A 19,378-nucleotide genomic window follows, 5' to 3' on the forward strand; every position below is an offset into this window, starting at 1 on the left:
ACCAACAAAGTGTTTCTACCGGGTATTAAACACTCAGTATTATATTTCAATGAAAGCTTCATCTTCAAATTTAATTGATTGCAGAAGATTATCTTCATAGGTTCTAATGTGGAGGGCCCTTGTTTTTGAATGATTTAATGACAGCAGATTTTTCGTACTGCAAGTATTTGTGTTTTACTTTGCAGTCGAGCTACTTTCATGTTGAATGATGTCTATTAATGAGGTTCTTTGACTTTTACAATAAGTTATTGTGTTTTTTTATGACTAATTTCTGCTTATATTGCTCACATTGATTGGATGGTTCTGTATTAATAGACACAATTTTTACAATTTGAGCAAGGATTGAGTCCTAATATATGTGACAAACAACATTCTTGATTTTATCTTTTCTCTGATCATTTAATAAAATGCTTCTTTACTATTACAGAATGGAAAATCCTGCTATTGTAAATTTCTTTGAATATATGATAATTATTTCTTCTTGTCTGAATTTCAAGGTGCTCCTAACAACTCCAACAACGCCAACAGAGAGGATGAGAAAAATTGTTGATGTATCAGAAGGTTTCGTGTATCTTGTAAGTTTGTCTTTCTACTGCATTAGTTACTTGTCTGGACTTAAAACCATTGCTCCTTTTACCCTAGTATGTTTCTATTGTAATTGGTTGTACCATTGACTCCCATTGTCAAACTTTGGTCATCTGTGGACATAAATACGATTTCTTTCTCTCTTTTGCTGAAATTTCATCATGATTTTATATAGGAAAGACCAGATTATTCTGTCATAGACCTTCCTCATATCTATTTTGCTCATCATCCTTTCATGTTTTTGATTATGCACTGAATTTAAGTAATAAATAAATGACGACTCCATTCAGAATTTGTTTCCCCTTGACAAAGCTGTTGTATCTATTACACAAAGTAATCGGTAAAATATTCGATGTATTGAGAAATGATTCTAGAGATCATTATACAGAATTTACAAATTTACAAAATAGAAAGTTTCTAATAAGAAATTAGTAAAATCTTTGATGTATTGGGAAATGATTGAAGAGATCATTATAAAGAATTTACAAATGTACAAAGTAGAAAGTTTCTAATAAGAAACTCATGAAGATCGTAGAAACAATGTTATCTACAAACAATTAAATATATTACATAATTAACCATTAAAGTAATAACATCAAAATATTCTAATACCCTCCCTTAGTGGTCAATCTGTCACCAACATCAAGCTGTCCCCTGAATTGAACAGACTTATCTGGACCAAGAGTCTTGGTGAGTGTCTATAGTCTGATCTGCTGTTGGAACATACTGCAAGTGAGCAGTCTCGTCTTCAACCAGCTGCCTAATGTAATGACAATGAATGTCCACATTTTTGGTTGTTTCATGGAAGACCAGGTTCCTGAAAAGTTTGAGCACTCCCTGATTATTAGAGAGCAAGGGAGTTAGGCCTACTTGAGATAAGTGTATATTTGAAGAGAAGCTGCCTTAACAGCTTTTCAATATTCTACTTTTGTAGTGGAGATTGAGGCTGCATGTCGCTTCTTACTAGTCCAACTGACTGCACTAGATCCCAAACTGAACACATATGCAGAAGTTGATGTCTTATCATCAACCGAACATGCGCAATCTGAATCTGTGAACCTATTGAGTCTGGAATCATGACTCGTAGTGTAAATAAGTCCATAATCACATGTGCCCTTCACATAATGCAGCACACGCTTCACTTCTATTAGTCTTGGGGATTGGCATGAAGTGTGAAATGTAGCTCATTGCAAAACTGAGATCAGGTGTAGTGGCAGTGACATAGATGAGACTCACCACTAGTTGCTTGTAAGTGGTTTTATCAACATGAGGAGAATCATACTTGGCTGTAAACTTTAGTTCTTTCTCCATAGGTGTGGAAGCAGGTTTACAATCCCGCATACGAAACCTGTCAAGCAAGTTCCTAGCATAGTTAAATTGATAAATAAAGATACTACTATTAGTCTGTCAAACCTCAACAAGTTAACAATAATGAAGAAGCCCTGTTTACCGTATGGGTAAAATAAATCAATGCATACAGATAATGGAAACACGAACAACAGAACTCTTTAGATTATTTGTATATGCAGACATTACATTATGCTTCACAAGATGAATGATCAATGATGATTTACAATGATCCCAGACGGGATATAAATACTATCTGCCGAACCTTCCCAAAGGAGGCCACAAACATTATGTCCGCTACAAACTATTTACCTGTCGGCTACAGAATATAGAAACACTGACGACAATCACCCCGTTGGCTACAGAAACACTGACGACAATCACTCTGTCGGCTACAGAAACACCGACGACAATCCAATTGGCTAACACCATCCCCCCCAAAAAGAAAAGTCGTCTCTTGACGACTAACAAAATAAGTGGGACAAATTAACAAACAAAATACATTAACAGACCAATTACAACAAGATAAATCTGCTTCTGACACATCACTGTCACCTTTGTCCCATGCCTGTAGCCTCTGCTAACACAATATTGCCTCCTTAATGAAGCTGACCTTGATAGCCACCTGTGCTGCTTTCTCTGTTTTCAACTCCTCGGTACCTTGAGCCAAGTGTCGCTGCATTGCTTCCAACTAGATGATCAGCTCCTCCCGAGCTCTCTACGCATCCACCAAGACAGCCTCTCGGCCAACACCTACTCCCAGTGCCTCTGGTACATAGACAGTCCATGCCTCCAGCAGCTTCAAGTCTTCTCAACTGGTCACACTTCACAATTGATATCCGCAACGACTGGGGGTCCAGGGGACAACGGCCCCGGCGGGGTCGAGGGGCAGTGCCCTAGGTGTGCTCCCTGTCGCAATACAGGGCAGGGTCGAGGGGTGTTGCCCCTTGCCGCCAAGACCAAATTAGCACTCCGAAACCCACACAAAACTGCATGGAACACACTGTTTTTGTCATTTTCTGCCGATTCCACACTCTTTCTTGCAAACACTGATGCTTCCCCTTCCCTTTGGCATCATTTTCTACTCATTCCGAACTGCCCCAATCCGTCGTTTTTTTTTTTTTTTTTTAATGTTTCTTTTTTTCTTAGAGCTCCACTTCTCATGCAACTACTAGGCTTTACACACACACCTCTTTCCTCCAATCCTCCACACACCTTTCTCACTCCCGACACTTCAAATCTCCAGCTCAAACATGCACTCCCAGGCGGAGCAACTCCCGCGGACAGGTGCCCTCGGGGCATCTGTCGCGGATAGCTGCCCGCGGAGCACTCAGTTTCTTGCTTTTTTTTTAATAATTTTTTATAATTTTTAAATTTTTTTAAATTTTAAATTTTTCAAAAAAATGAACAACACTTCAATTTTGCCTCCAAGCATTGTCATTTTGCAAAGACGACGACGAGGGAATCATTTGATCATTCTGCGAAGGTGATGGTGACAGCATCTTCTTGGCACGGTAGGATCCGTTGACTGCGTGAGGTACCTCTTGCCCGTCCAACGTCCCCAACTTTATCACTCGATTGTTACCGACCTCCCGGATTTGATATGGTCCAACCCATCTTGCCTTAAACCTTTCCTGTTTGCTTTCATTCCGATCATCGTACTTGAGTACCAACTCCCCCGGTTGAAACTTGTTGAGTTTGTCATGCCACAGCTTATGCCTGTTCTGTGTCACCTCCGTCGCCCACTGTGCCTGCGGTCGTCGCGCATCTAGATTATTTTGTTTCTGTCGACACCCTTCAACTAATTTTATGGTGTGATGCATTCTTTTCTTGTTGTGCGGTCCGTTCACCATGTACTAGACGATGGAATTTTTCTTTTTTCTGGGTTTGTATTGTATGTCCTTCCCTTCTTTAGCCGTAACCTCCTTTGCATCATCTGCTTCTTTGTATTCCTTCGGACACTCATTTTCCTCTTTTTCCTCACCTTCGTCGACCCTTAGCATATTACAACTCGGAAAGAGTTCGTAGTCTTCTATTTGCCAGTGGTAAAGGCCATTTACCGAGTCTAGGTCATCGTCATTCGATCCTCCTTCTAGTGTCAATACTCCCTCATCCGGTTCCATTCTCCTCTTTCCTTTGTTGTCATTTCCTTTGTCGTCACTGTCGCCTTCACCTTCTGAGTTTGACGATGCTGCCTCCTCACCTACCATTTGTGTGTGCAGGTCAATTATGAATCTTTTGCCTTTGTGCTCCATTGATAGGGTATTTCGTTTCCAATCATGTTTTACTTTTGCTTGCACCAACCAAGTTCGTCCTAGAATAGCATCATATCCTTTTCTTTTCAATGGAATGACCACGAAGTCCAATAAAAATGGTTGTGTTCCAATAGTTACCGGTTGCGCCCTCAAGGTTCCCAACAGTTTGATCCTGTGCTGGTTTGCCGTGAGCAACTGGAATGTAGGTGGCCACAACGTCGGCTTTCCCAACTTCTTCCAAGTATCCTCCGGCAAGACATTCACGCCGGACCCTCCATCAACAATTGTGTCTGTCAAAACATTTCCCAAGATCCCCATCTCGACGACCGCTAGATGTCTTCCCGTCGTGAGCGCCAGAAGCATTGGGTCTGTTTTCATCAAAGACAACATCACGACTGAAGATAAGATGATTAGTGTCTACATCACTTAATTAGTAAGCCATATGATTATCACTGTGGTCTGTAAACATAAGCTTATGACTCTTGGTATCCAAATTGGAGTGTTGAGCATTATTGAATCCAAATAAATGCTAAGGAGCCAAAAGATTTCAGACAATTGATCCTAGGTTTGCAACTAGTCCAGGCTTCCTCAAGAGTCCTTCCCTTAACATGTGTAGGAGACCTATTAAGGAGATAGACCGTAGTAAACACTGCTTTTGCCCGATAGTTCTTAGGAACCATTTTGTGTTCCATCATAGAGCTGGCCATTTCTATAATGGTACAATTATGATGCTCTACAGTGTCGTTTTGTTGAGGAGTTTATGTTGTGGTTAATTGATGTTTTATGCCATGTGTATCACAAAAAGTAGAGGTAAAGGTAGAACAAAACTACCCCCATTATTAGACCTAAGAGATATAATAGAACAACTAGACTTTGTTTCTACCAAGTCCTTAAATTTTTGAAATGCAGTAAAACACCTCTGATTCCTATTTAAGAAAGTACTCCCACATTTTTCTATTGAAATCATAAACAAGAAGTAAGAAATACTTGCGCCCAATAACAAAAGGAGTATTCAGTGAACCACATCATCAACATGGACCAACTGTAGTACTTTAGAGACTCACCACAAGTCACCATCTTTGAATGGCGTCTTGTCCTGCTTTCCAACCTAACATGATCCACGAACTTTCTGATTTTGTGTTTAAATTTTAGGTAGACCAATTTCTAAATCATCTTGAACAAGTATAGTAAGATAGTGAATGTTTAGGTGGCTATATCACTGATGCTAAAGACTATTGATAGAAGCTGATTTTGTTGCGAAAGCATGCTCAAGAGAATCACCAATATCCACAAGTCTATATAGACCATGACCCTCAATACCAACAACAATAGTACTGGATGTTACAAGATTAACAGTTGAGGACTTGTGTGAACTGAATATCACATCAAGCCAAGGAGAATGCTGCATGGTTTGACTCACTGAGTATATGTTAAGTTCCATGCCAACAATGTAGTATACATTGACGAAAATGAGATCCCTCCCTTTACTTTGCCCTTGCTGACAATAGTATACTCTTCACCTCCACCAAACATAACAAAATTACTAAAGGGAGAAAAATCTGTAAACCAATCACGCGTGTGAGTGAACTGCCAAGATGTACAAGAATCACTATATCAAGACAAAAATTTTACATGGTATGCTTGTCTTTTAACCATGAAGGCATAAAGGTAGACTCTTTCTGCTCTGCGTGCTCAAGAACATTGGCTTTAGGCTAAGATCCTTCCTATTTCCATTGTTCAAAAGCCAACCAATTGTGACAATTCTTGAACAAATGGCTAAATGTGATAGTAATTACGCTATACCTTCTTTAAAGCATTCTGTGATTCATTTGAGGCCTTTCACTGAGATGGCTGAGAGTGTTGAGATTTGCCTTTATCCTTGTGAAAGGATTTGGCTGAAAAGGCTTGCTTAGAGGTGGACAAGGTGCATTGTTACCAAATTGTTGTTTTTGATGATCCTACTGCAGAAGTTTGGTGCCTAACTCTGGAAATTTCAGACAATATTAGTAGAAGCAACACTGAGTCTCTATTAAAGTGCTCATAAGATTTTGGTAGACTCTTCAAGGTGATAACTACCATATCTTATTTTTCCGACCAATAGCTCCGAGTTGATCTTAAATGTCCTTAATCTTTGTGAGATGCTCCTGTAAGGACATGCGTTAATCCATCATGATGGAGAACAACTGATTCTTCAAAAAGAATGCTTGACTTTTGGCAGATGTCTTGTGCATCTCCTTTAGATATTGCTAGGTGTTTGTTGTAGACTTTCTAGAAGGAATCTGAGGGAAATGATCATTTGTGACAGAGAGCTTGAGAAGCATGACAACTTCTCAATTTTAATCATCAAATTTGTCTATATTGGCTTGTACAATGGTAAGACGAGTTTTTATGCCCAAAACAATTGTCTCAAGTCGATGATATTCAAAGATTGTTTGCATGCGCTATTTACAGGTGTTATAATTCTTTATGTTGAATCTCTCATTGCCCTCCAACATTAAGTTGGACAATGGCTCCATCTTGCACATTTCCCAATACATGGAAAATGAAAGCTATAGAAGAGGCAATAGAATAGATTCAAAACCATAAATTCTAGTGCCGAAGACAATGTTAAATGCAGGTACAATCTTTAAAAAAATGATTAAGTATGATTAACATAGATTTCAAAAAAAAAAGTCCGTCTGACCTAGAAAAATCCGAACACAACCCAAAAATTCTTGCAGAATACCTAGAGAGAATTCAAATCCACTGCCACAAAAACTGAGGTACCCAATTTTTTTTGAGACTGAGCCAGTTGAGCTCTCAAGAAACCTACCAATAATCTGCAATTAGTTTTGCAAACCGGCAAAGAATTTGAGAATTTGGAAGGAAACCCTAGCCGTTTGGAAAAAAACTCAAATTTGCAGATTGCTTTGTGGATGATCACAGACAAAAGGTCAAAAGAGCAAAAATGATGGGCGAAAATCATGTCAGACGAAAGAACTACAAAAAGAGTTGTTTTGATTAGATTGCCACAAGAAACAAGCCCAAAAATCACTTTGCTTGTAGATAGATGCATGGGCGACAGTAAAAACAACCGTAAAAAATGTTTGAAATGCCCAGAATATGAGCCAAAATTAGGTCGTGGTTGCTGCATATTGAGTAGTACAAAATAAACTTTGGTAGAGAAGGGTTGAATGTTGCAGATTCAAGCAAAAATATGCATGAAAAATGAGGATTTGCATAAAATGCCCAATAAAAATGACGACAAAAATTGAAGTGATTTGCTGAGGAATAACTACAAAAACCCTAGTGGGGTCTCAAAGACTTTTTGAATGAAGAACACCTGATACCATATTACGCAAGTAGTTGGTAAAACATTTGATGTATTAACAAATGATTGAAGAGATCATTATAAAGAATTTACGAATGTACAAACTTTAGAAGATCGTAGAAAGGATCTTACCTACAAATAATTAAATGTATTACATAATTGACCATTAAATTAATAACACAGTAATTGTAACATACAAATTTTCCTAACTTATTTAAAACAAATATATAACAACTAATCCAATTCACATGACAATGATTTCCATTAACTAATTATAAATGGAAAGAAGTAACTGCTGTAACAAACGAATTTTCCTAACCAATTTAATCTCCTAATTAACTAATAATTGATTCTACTTCACATGAAAAGGACTTCTATTATCCATTATAACTAAAGAAGTAATTGCTTCCTATTCCTCTTGCCACTTATATTTCAACTGCTGAAATGGAATAAATAAATGAATATGTTGCTAACTTTTTATTCATTCTAACTGATATCATGTTCAGCTGAAAGTGAGAACAACTATATTCTTTATCATCTAATATCTTCAAGCTATCTGGTAACATGTAAAGCTGAAAAATTAATGTAACAAATGTCTAGCTATTCTACTATGAAATTGAAAGTTAAGGTGCAAGAGAAAACATACAGAAATAATGGAGAAATCCTTTGACATGTTGTTCAAGCCTCGGCATTGGTGAGAGGAGAAGCATTGACATAGGCTTAACCTTCTAACCGTGGACCATACTTATCCCCTCACATCCTATCTTAATAAAATGGCCCTTCCTACCTCAAGATCGGGTTGGGATGTTCTTAAGTCCAGCCATTCGAGCTACCTTGGTGGTTTGAGTGTCCCATCAGTTATTCTTAAATAACTGAAGCTTCTGGACAAACAAAAAGATCTCATGATCAACACATTTGCCTATATCTACCTTGGCTAAGGATTTCAAAATTGGGTTCGTAAACTTAATCTCCACCACTCGACTTGACAACATATTTCATTATCAGAACATGCATGAGCTATTATGTATTTTTCTATTACTTAGTTAACTGATTTCATTTTTGATTCTTGAGAATCCTAGGTGCCAGTGAATCCTAGGTGCTTGAGAAATTATATCCATTTCCTCTTATTTGCATATCTTCACCTTTAATGGCGTCCTTGCTCGTGAGTTCCTCGATGTTTGATCATTATGACATCATTTACACTTCTATTAAATGCATGGATTGAAATATAATATTATGGACAAGATCTTTGACTCATGGATTTTAATACAGTTTCCCATCCTCCATATAACAAAGATATTCTCATGATTATTTGGTAGTAAGCAAGTGACATGATATCGATTTCTTGTAAAGCTCTGTCTAAGGATCTATGTCTTATTACATTCTGTCCAGCATTCTGATCTGTTGACAATATTGACACTATCAAAGATAAATGAACAAAAACAGAGCTTAGACCTGGTATAACCTTGAGTATAAAAGATAGAACAACAAGTAACGAAAAGAACTTAACGTGACTTGTAGCAAGGAATTTCTTCCTCCTGCGGCTGAATTAAATGATCTTTCATGACTCCCTTTGCTTTGAACTGGTTGATGATGAAGAAGAAAAATAGTGGATTCAACTTGATATGGTAAGATGTGAATTCAAATGTCGATTGAGACTAACTCGGCTTTCGAGCTTTGGCAGTTGTAAGGGTAAAAAGATAATGCAATGTATATAGAGAGGTTGTGTCAAATACGATCCAAGATATTCTATTAATTTGGCCGGCCTTGGTTCTTTGGCTACCTTCAGTTATCAAGAAGGCCATTCGAAAGCATCCAAATTCGAAATATAGAAGAAAGAAATAAAGAGGGAAAAAGAATAAGGAGAAGTTGAAGAGTTTTAATTTTAATTTTATTATTATTTTGCGCTCTTTTACATGTTCATGTATATATACTGGTGAATGGCATCATTAGATTATTAAATTATAATTTATTGGTGTCACTTCATTTTTATATATATGTGTTCGTATTTAAGGGTTATAATAATGATAAAAGAAGAAATTCCAATAATAAATCTCCAAAGGTATGAATTTTATATTTTAATTTAGATTATTTAAGTTTTTATTATATTATTTTCCTAATAGCTCATGTGGTCCCATAATGCAATATGTTGTCAAGTCTTCGTATCCTTTCCAAAGTAGTCTTAGGTCATACCTATTGATCTTGATGACTGGACCAATCGACCATCCCCTTCCGATGATCCCGTTTAGCATTGCTTCCCCTTTCTTCAGTCTTCTTCTTGCAATCACCCAAGCAAAACATTCTCACCGGGACATTAATTCAAAGATATATTAATCATTAATTCCAATCAAACAATTGTCGATCATCGAATGACAGTTATAGGTTGCTTGATTATTTTCATCAACGTCTATAATAACTAACTCATTTCACATGATTATGAACGAAATAACTAGTTATCAGTTGGTACAACGCATATAATTAACTAATTCAGTTCACATGATCAGGAAAGAAATAAATTGATACGTTGTCTATAATTAACTAACTTGTTTCACATGATCAGGAAAGAAATAATTCATTAAACCAACGGTTATGATCAATTTAAAACTAAGGGAAAAATTTGGGATGTAACAGTAATATTCTAATAGCATCTATAAAAAATAATTGTTGCAAGAGTGATTTTGAGCTTTTGGATTGAATTTTTTTCATGTCTCACGTCTTTTCTGATTTTAATCGAGTTCCTCATGCCATTGAATGAAATACCCTTGCTATGTTTTTGGAAGTAATGACTTTTTGCTTTATCATTTGTTATTTGATTTTCCTTTCAATGGTAATTTGAATTTACATACTAGGTGCTAGCATCTTTGAACTATATGTAGAAAATTTTGTGTGTTTTTGATACCAAATGTTGTTTCTTTCTATGCCTATCCATCTCAAATGATAATGAAACAAATTCATTTGATGCCTAATAGAAATGAAGGAGGTCCTGTTGTAATGATCTGTTGGTCCTGTGTGCCTAATGGCCAGTTACCTATTGGTCCCATGTGCCTGATAGGCAATTACTTGATGGCCGTACAGTATAACTGAATGGAGTGAATAGTGATATATGGATTGCTTGGGGTGGGTCATACGGTAGCTTGGAATGGAATAGGGACGGTGGTCTTGATTGGCCGTATGGTAGCCTAGAGAGTCGTACGATATGTCAATGCTGTAGCACAGAGAGATGCATTGCGTGTTGTGCTAAACCAAGGGTAGCAGATGGTGTATCGATAGAAGGTGGATTCAATCATGCAACAAAAACTTACAGATTCGAATTCATGAAATAAAGCCAAACAAGAGATTGAACACGAATAATCCTTCAATTAATAATTGCCAAAAGATGGTGCTCCAATTTGCCAGATTCGAGCGAAGTATTACATGCAACGAAATAGGGCAAGGGTTGAATCCCATCGAAACCGAACAAGCCAAGTAGGGAAGATCTTTCACTTCCGAAATAGCGAACAACAGAGAATCCCAACGAGAATTCGCAGTACAAAGAAATAATCCAAAATGCATACCTACGACTACCTTCAAGCCGTGCTTAAATACCCGTCGGGGAAAACCTTTCCAAGGGTGTACAAAGATATCCGACGGCAACATTTACCAACAAATACTAAAATAAAAATAGGTCCGAGATATATATTAAATCAATTGGAACCACAAATACAAATATTCACTTGGACCCCATTTTAATTAATTAAAGTAACTAATTAAAGGTCCTTTTATTATATTATTTAAATTTTGGGACCAGATAATTAATTAATTAAATTAAATTATTACATAAAAAATTGGGGACATTACATCTGTCTGCATGGCAACTCATTTTAATTAAGGTTTCAAACAGTCCAATGAATGATCACTATTTGTTTTGCCACATGATGAGCCCACAGACATGTTTGTCGCCCTTTCGGCTAAGATCAATGTCTATAAAAAAAGATAAAAATAATCCTTCTTGATCAAATTACTACGAGTTAATCCTAGGCTGAAATGGGAACCCCTTGGGATGTAAAACACATGGATATACTGACCTTAGGATTAGTTTTAATCGTAAACATCTTAAAAAATAACCAGTGTACTCTTTAACATTTAGACTAGTGCAGGTCAATGCCTAGTCTAGGTATGTCTATATGGGAGGATTAGAACCGAGCCCTTCAAATTAATTCATTCCTCAAAACTTGAAGAGGTAAATAAATCTACTTAAATGTATTTTTCGAACTCCTAATACACCCTTAGGATTGGATCGATAAGGTCTCTATGCTTCATTCTTCACTACAACCCTAATCCATAATAGTTTCTTACACAATGCCCAGAAGAAGGAAACCTTTACAGACACGCACAAATACATATACATACGTACATATATATAGTTGTTGAAATGTAGATGTGGAGGTCTGTCTTCTTATTATATCAATAAAAGTATACATATCAAATTTGCCACTCTTGGGTCTTGAGTAGTGGGGCAGGATTAACCATCTAGGGATTAAAAGAACAAAATTCCATAATGTAGAAACTATTGAGATTCTCAGTCTTTCACATCATCAATAAGTATTCTGTCCAAATTATAGTGAGGAAGTTTGTGATACTTCTTTTCTGGAGGTTGATTGGCAAACTGAGATACGAGAGTCAGCATGGAATCTGGGTGATAAGGAGCTGAGCAACTCTGGTCATTTGTTAATCTTTTTGCATTGCTTAACTCTAATTATCTGACCAGATTGACTTATAAATTCATATAGGCATGTGAGTCTCTCATCAATCCTTCTCCTAAATAGGCTGCCTATGTCCATGCCATCTGATTGTAGAACATATCCATCAATGGCTTCCACAGCATGCGCTATGTAAGCCTTTTGAAGTTAGCTTTCTACCAAACCCTTTATTACCGTGTATCCTGGATAAGATCCACTGTAGTTGATGGAAAAGCAGATGCAACCTTCCTCTCATAAAAGAGCTTTGATTTTTAATCTAGTAAATCACATCCAATCACTGTCTACAACAGTTTCTCCATAGATCTAATGATGAAGATAATCCTCATTTTTTTGATGTTGAATGGCCCAGATGGTTTTGTCTCCCATTTCCCTGCTGACAGTTGTTTTTAAGAAATCATATTGTTTATGCTTCTTATTGCTTGTATGCACTTCTTGTAGAGTCTGTTTTTTAAGAAGCTTCTACTTAGATTGTGGGAATTGCAATACATTTATTCCTGCCTATTGTATTTCTTTCTCCAATGACTCTGATGTCTTTGATTTGCCATCAGTACTTCTGCACAGACATGCAAATTCAACTATGCTTGTGATCATGCTGTACATCCAGGATGATGGGACGTAGTGTCAGGATTGCCCTCGGTGCCATCAGGTTGCAACATGTGTGAATCTATCATTGTATCTCTCTGTTCATGATAAATCTAATCCTGTAACAATGTAGCTGCATCTTTCACTGAATATGCTGTCTAGTTGTTCAAACCTTCTTCCAAGTTACAGCTGTGTTTCCACCTTCTTGTTGATGATGCATACCTCTTGATTATCAATTGCAAAAATTTCAAGGATATCTGCTTCTTTATTCATCTCTTATAATTATGCTGTACTGTACAGGAATATAAAGAATCCTCAAGAATGTTTGCAAGTTTCCAACTTGGGGATCCCTTCCTTCTTATTGCATTTGTTATTTTCATGGAGTCTCCTTCCACCTTCACAAAAAGCAAACCTTCAAGTTGAAATAAGTGCAGGCTAAGCACTATTGGCTGAGCATCTGCTTTGCTATTGGAGCCATCTTTGAGCTTCTTTGAGTTGACGAAGATTGCTATACCTTTAATTTGAATGATGCATCCTGCTCTGAAGCAACTTGGGTTGTCTGACTGCGCCATCAAACTTCAACTTCTCCCATCCATTCGCCGGAGGTCTCAATTGGTTCCTTTGTGTGGGTTGATTGTAGAATCAATTTACAACCACCAAGAACAGAGGGGGGAGTTATCTGCATTGATGATTGCTGAGAGGAACAACACTGTTGACCAACCAACGCTCATGACCACCTGAGAATGACCAACAACTTATACAAAAATTCAATAGATATTTGGATAACCAAAATCATCAAACTGTAATAGTAGACGTTGTACACTTACTACATTGGCTATCACTGGTTTCCCAATGAGAATTTACATCAGGTTCAATCTTTTATTGAACAGCAACAAGGAAGTTTAATATAATAGAACATCAGTGACATAAAGCATTGAACAAGTTAAACAATAATTGCCAAATAAGAAATTGCAGATTTTTGTGATGGTTGGTTTCTTGGAATTGTCTTAATAGTTATGCAAAACTAGGTCCAGTTATGCAGTAAGAAAAGAAAGCAATTGCAGAGTTCTGACTGTCTGTCTATATTGGGGAATTTCCACTATGCTTGTAGAAAACCACTTTTAGAGATCTGTTCACATATAATATTAAATATTCTGTATTAATTTAATGCTTATTAACAGTGTTAACTCACATAAAATATATAAACAAAGCACCAAAAGGGGACCCTCAATTCTTGGTCTTTTGCTATTTTTATGCTGGCCTCTTAAGATGGTACATAGTTTTCTTTGGTTTCCTGGATGAAATCTGACTGATGAAGTTAATTTTATTTATAGACATTCAAATAGACAGAGTATATCTGGTATGCCCAAGAATCTCACCCTCACTGTTCTGCATCGTTACCTGAAGAGTCATACCTTGAGCCTTGGTACTCTTTCCCTATACCATAAGTGCATTCTCACCTGAAAGACCCATGTCTAGATGTGTCCAGGAGTTAGGAAACTTTAGATGGTGTTTGTCTGCATTTATATTTGTCTCCTGAAGTATTGTTTGCAAATCAGAAAGCTTCCGATAGAGGTTTTGGACATTTTCATAAAGTGCTGATTTGTGGTTGACAAAAGTTAAAAAATCTAAAGAGATACATTAATAGACTTGCAATGTTCTAATTTTTGCATAAAATTTATGAGTTTTATTGTAGCAGCGGTCTTAACGTACCACAGACAGGTAATAATATGAATAGAAACAATATTAAGGCTTAAAATGTTTGCATAGATTGAAAGTTCACAACTGGTTGAAAATATAGTCATCTTCAGGGCCTCCGTACCATTTATTAAAGAAATGGCATTCTCCTCTTAGTCTTTTGTCTGCCATTCCTAGGTGATTATGATTGAAACTTTAATCTTTATATTAATACATGATGGTATTGATTATAAATGTTGATAAATTATGAGTCTATGATTTCGCTGACAATTATTTGAATACTTTTAAATGCTAATTTTTAAAATTTTTTTATATTTCAGCATTTTACATTCTATAAAGTTATATTATCACATGATTATATTTTTCTGGATCTCTATAGTATAGATACTTATTTTTTTTGTCTCATTTAAGTTTTTCTGAAAATGACTATACTGGTCCTGTCCTCAACTTTTGTGCTAGCCGCTGTCTCCTGGCAAGTATGGCATTTTGTCTGTTTATACTGCAGTGTTTCTAAACTTTTATATTGAGGTTTGAATAAGTTTTCTGTTTAATCTTTGTTGTCTAAATGATATTTAATATATTTGTTTGGTGTTATATTGAGCTTGAGTAAGTTGGCTACACAAAAACTGCATTTCTTAACTGATATATTATAATCTCAGTTTCCGATTCATGAAACGAATCCGATTTGCATACCCGAATTGGATCTGTGGATTTGGGATTTTTATTCTTCCAGTAATGATCCGTGGAGGATTCATGTGTGTGTGTGTGTATTAAAAACTAAGAGAAACCATTTCATAGTATGAATCTATGATTCTAGTTTGCATCTATGAATCTAGTATACTTGATAATTGATCTATTTTCATGATTATAAAGAAAATCAGCACATTCCCATTCATGATCTTATGTTTTTGTGCCTCGTATTGCCACGGATTTGTTTTGGATCCTCAGGATTCGTGCTTGGATCCTCCAGATCGGATCCGAATCTGGATCCGGCCTGTCTGGCACGAATCCGGCTACTAAGATTATAATAGTAGAATAGACTTCAAAAGTTACAGGACAATATAGATGGCATTGAACACAATTGAAAACATTAATCCACATTCTTCATTTGTATATTCTTGCTTTATAGTTTTCTTGGAGAATATAAATCTTCATTTGGAGACAAAGCTAACATTTGCAACAAGCACAAACTGATTTAACATTTAGGTTTGCATTAAAGGTGTGGAAATACTCTTCCAACTTGTAAAATCGGTAGCCGTTGCAAAAGACATGCAATACACTAAAATATCATAGACAAGTCATGATTTATTCAAATATGACTTATATTTTCTGAAAGGATAAAATGCTTTTATTTTAATGTTTTACTATGATTTTATTAGATGATTTCACCTAACTGTGATCATCTGTTTTTAGGTGAGCATAACTGGTGTGACTGGTGCCCGTGCTTCTGTTGCATCACGTGTGGAATTTCTTCTTCATGACATAAAACAGGTTTTTTCTTTTTTCCTTTTCCAGTAATGTGTTTGTTGTTTAAAACTTTAATTTGTTTGATTCACTTGTTATCAATTAGATTGTCTTTTCAGTTACAGACAGAAAATTGTAATATCGTCTGAAGACTGAAACATTGCTAGGTTCTTGAGGGTTAGGATTCTAGGAAATAGTTACAGCAGTTGTCCTGCTAGCCATTGTCTGATGCCAATTATTAATGATCATGTCAGACGAATAGAAGTTATCAAATGATCTATAGACCATGATCATCCCGAATATAATAGTTTTGTTTTTTTATATTTATCAAGAAAGAGTTATTCGATGGCATATTATAGAGAGGGGAAACATATATATGTATACAATGGAATTGACTGGGAAGTATCTGATGTGTTTGAGATATTTCCATTGATTACTGGTTGCAATTTTCTTTTGGTGTAATAGTAGGGCATCATAATAAGTTTAGATATCCTTGTCATTTTTATAGACAAGATAAATATTTACTAGCTGTAATACTAAGTTACAGGTATTAGTATTGGTTCAGGGTTTTGCTTCATGGTTTCAGTCCTTTTTTTGGGTTTTGGGTTTGTTTTGTGTTTATCCATAAATATATACTTTTTTCAGCAATAATTAAGTTCAAAATTTATCATATATTTTATAATAATAAAAAATCACAAAAAATAATAATATTATAATGTCAATTAACCAAACTTGAACTTCATGTATTAAAAATAAGTAGTCGTATATATCATTGTCACATGTCAACAGTCAGCCATCGTTGATCAATTATAAAAGCAAGAAGCGGTGCCACTGGTGTTGGCTCTTGCAATAGCACTCTCATGCTTGCTAGTTGGCTCATCTTCAACATCAAGTTACGAAAATGGGAAGTGAAAGCATGCAAGTCAAGATGCTCTAGTTCAAACTCCCACTTCCTTGTGCTCCCTTCCTTGTAGCCACTTTTTCTTTGTAAAGGAGCTGCAAGTTTGAATGTTCTGGTTAATAGATATGTCACCTCGTAATGGTGAATTAATTATGGTTCACACCATGGAAAATGGTGACACGATGCATAAAATAGTGAGAGAGATCACCATTGAGATGGTGATCTTTGTCTGTGTTTGAGAGGGGCAGCTCCCTAGCATGATTTAATTTTTTTTGGAATATGTGTTTAACGAAAAAACAGTGAAGGAAACTAAAAAATATGAAAGAGAAAAACTGCTGATGAAAGATATAAGAAAATTATGCAGGTTCATCAATTTTGTGCCCACAAACAATAACCAATCTCTTTGCAACATATAAACAGATAAGAAAATGATTCCACAATTGAACATATGAATAAAACAACCACTTAGAACACACGTTTCTTTATTTAACTTAGATGCAACCAAATCTATTCATGATACGTCAAAGAAAAATCAAAACTTGACATAAGAAAGATACAATCAAAGAGGGAACAAAATAGACACAAACTTTTGCAATATTCCTTCAATTCTTTAATAATGTAAGAGCTCAAAGTTTCACTTCCATTTCTGTATAAAATAGTGTACATGGGGACTTGTCCCCCCTTGGATCACTCCTTTCCTAGGACTGGGACGAGGCATCCCCCCACTACTGCCTTTCCACCACCACTGTGCCACTGGGATGCCAAGACAACATGACGTACCTGGAATGAATGTGGCAATGCCCAGACGTCCCTCAACCGTCTTCGGGACATCTGTGTGTTTCCTGTAGGCAGATCAAAACATGTCAATTTTGTTCCAACATGTAATTTTGGGAGAAAATGCTTCAAAAATGAAGAATCCAAAGGCCACGCAAAAGGGTCCCCGCAAGGGGGGTTGCCCCTTTACCCTACTGTAGGATGCTGCCCCTAGACCCCTGCTTTCGAATTCAAAAACAAAAGAAGAAACTGATGAAGATTATTGAGTTCCAGCGATGAGGAGTTTGTCTAGAGGGATGTTTAGAGGCCTCCCTTTACTACATATTGACATTTTGTACATGTTTTGATATCACACTACTCATTGTAATCATCTTTATAATATTTTTGATATAGTAGAAAGCTTCCATTCACTGATTCGACAAGATATTATTTAGTATTTTAATTTCTTATTGCAAATTAGTAATTGGATAGTCAATGTTGAAGTATTTAGTATTTGGCTTTTGGCATTTTACTTATTTTCTTATACATCTTTTCATAACTAGCTTTTGAGTACTATATGAATAGTATATAATATTTACAATACCCCCACTGCCCCTTGCCGTCTTCCCCTTGACATCCCCAAATTGAGGCCCTTTGACCCCCATCTCGAGAACCCATTCATCCGTCCCTCAGAACTGTTGTAATTCTGGTACAGAAAGTTGTGTTGGAAAGATGACTACTGTTGTCACAGACTAGTAGAAAATATAAAATTTGCCTTCCCCAATGCTCTCTCAAGAGAAGCTATAAAAGATCTCTTTACTTTGCAGAATATTAGATTCATAGCTCAATTCTCTTCTTGTAACTAAATATTAAAAATAGGTTACAAATCATAAAATGGATCTTTGAATTTTCCAATACATATATGATTCAACTTAATGAGTTAAAATGCTATGATCATGAACTTTACAGGAAAATAATACACTCCAACTTGAAATTGGAAGATAAATGGTCATCAAGACAGTGTTTTGAACTTCTTGTCAGTCTTAGGCCAACCATCTGAATTTGCTTTAGACTTTCTAGAAGCATTTCCTTTTATCCAATTTGTGCATAGCATTTATTGGGGAGTTTATAGAGCCATTTCAACAAGTCACCATCTTCCATGAGCTGATCTCTCATTGAGGCATTCTACTAAATATTTTGAACTTTTTCCATGCTTCCATATATTGCATGTCTGTTTACTAGATCAATTGCAATTACAGCATGTGAGAAAGTTCCTCTGTTTCCTTCATGATTCAGTGGATGTTAATATGCTGTTCAAAGCTCCTAGTGATATTTTTGATAGAAAGTGAAACTGAAAAAACTTGGAGGCTGTAAAAACCGTTGTTACGACCATGCAACTAGTTTGTGAACTTTATAATATGTGAATGAAGATTGTTTTTGCACTTCAGAAATTGCTGATCAACGACAATTACAAAGTGATTAGAGTTTTAGAACTTCTAAAACTTTCAATTTAATGCTTCTTCGGAAGGAAAAATACTTGTCAAACCACTTGAAATACTGGAAATTTATTGCTTGGTCATTATTGCAATCAATAATTTCTTTCTTTGGTGAACTTAAAGGTTCGTGAAATCTAGATATTGCTGAAACAATGGACCAACTCTTCCCTTTTGATGAGGGTAAAAGGCAGTGTAGACAAAGTTTTGCTGAAAGAAAAATGAAGACAAAGCATTATTGATGATTAAGA

General features: G+C 36.1%; 1 protein-coding gene across 1 annotated transcript in view; it reads left to right on the forward strand.

Moving 5' to 3' along the window:
- Positions 1-19,378, forward strand: part of LOC149535074 (tryptophan synthase alpha chain-like) — a 226,689-nt gene that overhangs the window by 119,893 nt on the left and 87,418 nt on the right. The window contains exons 6-7 of the mRNA XM_089804837.1: positions 498-575; positions 15,930-16,007. Of these exons, the coding sequence (XP_089660963.1) occupies positions 498-575; positions 15,930-16,007 (156 nt within the window). The remainder of the gene's footprint in view (positions 1-497; positions 576-15,929; positions 16,008-19,378) is intronic.

Source organism: Cupressus sempervirens, chromosome 10, assembly GCF_028749045.1.
Source record: "Cupressus sempervirens isolate cs-2001-9-10 chromosome 10, ASM2874904v1, whole genome shotgun sequence".
Taxonomy (NCBI): domain Eukaryota; kingdom Viridiplantae; phylum Streptophyta; class Pinopsida; order Cupressales; family Cupressaceae; genus Cupressus; species Cupressus sempervirens.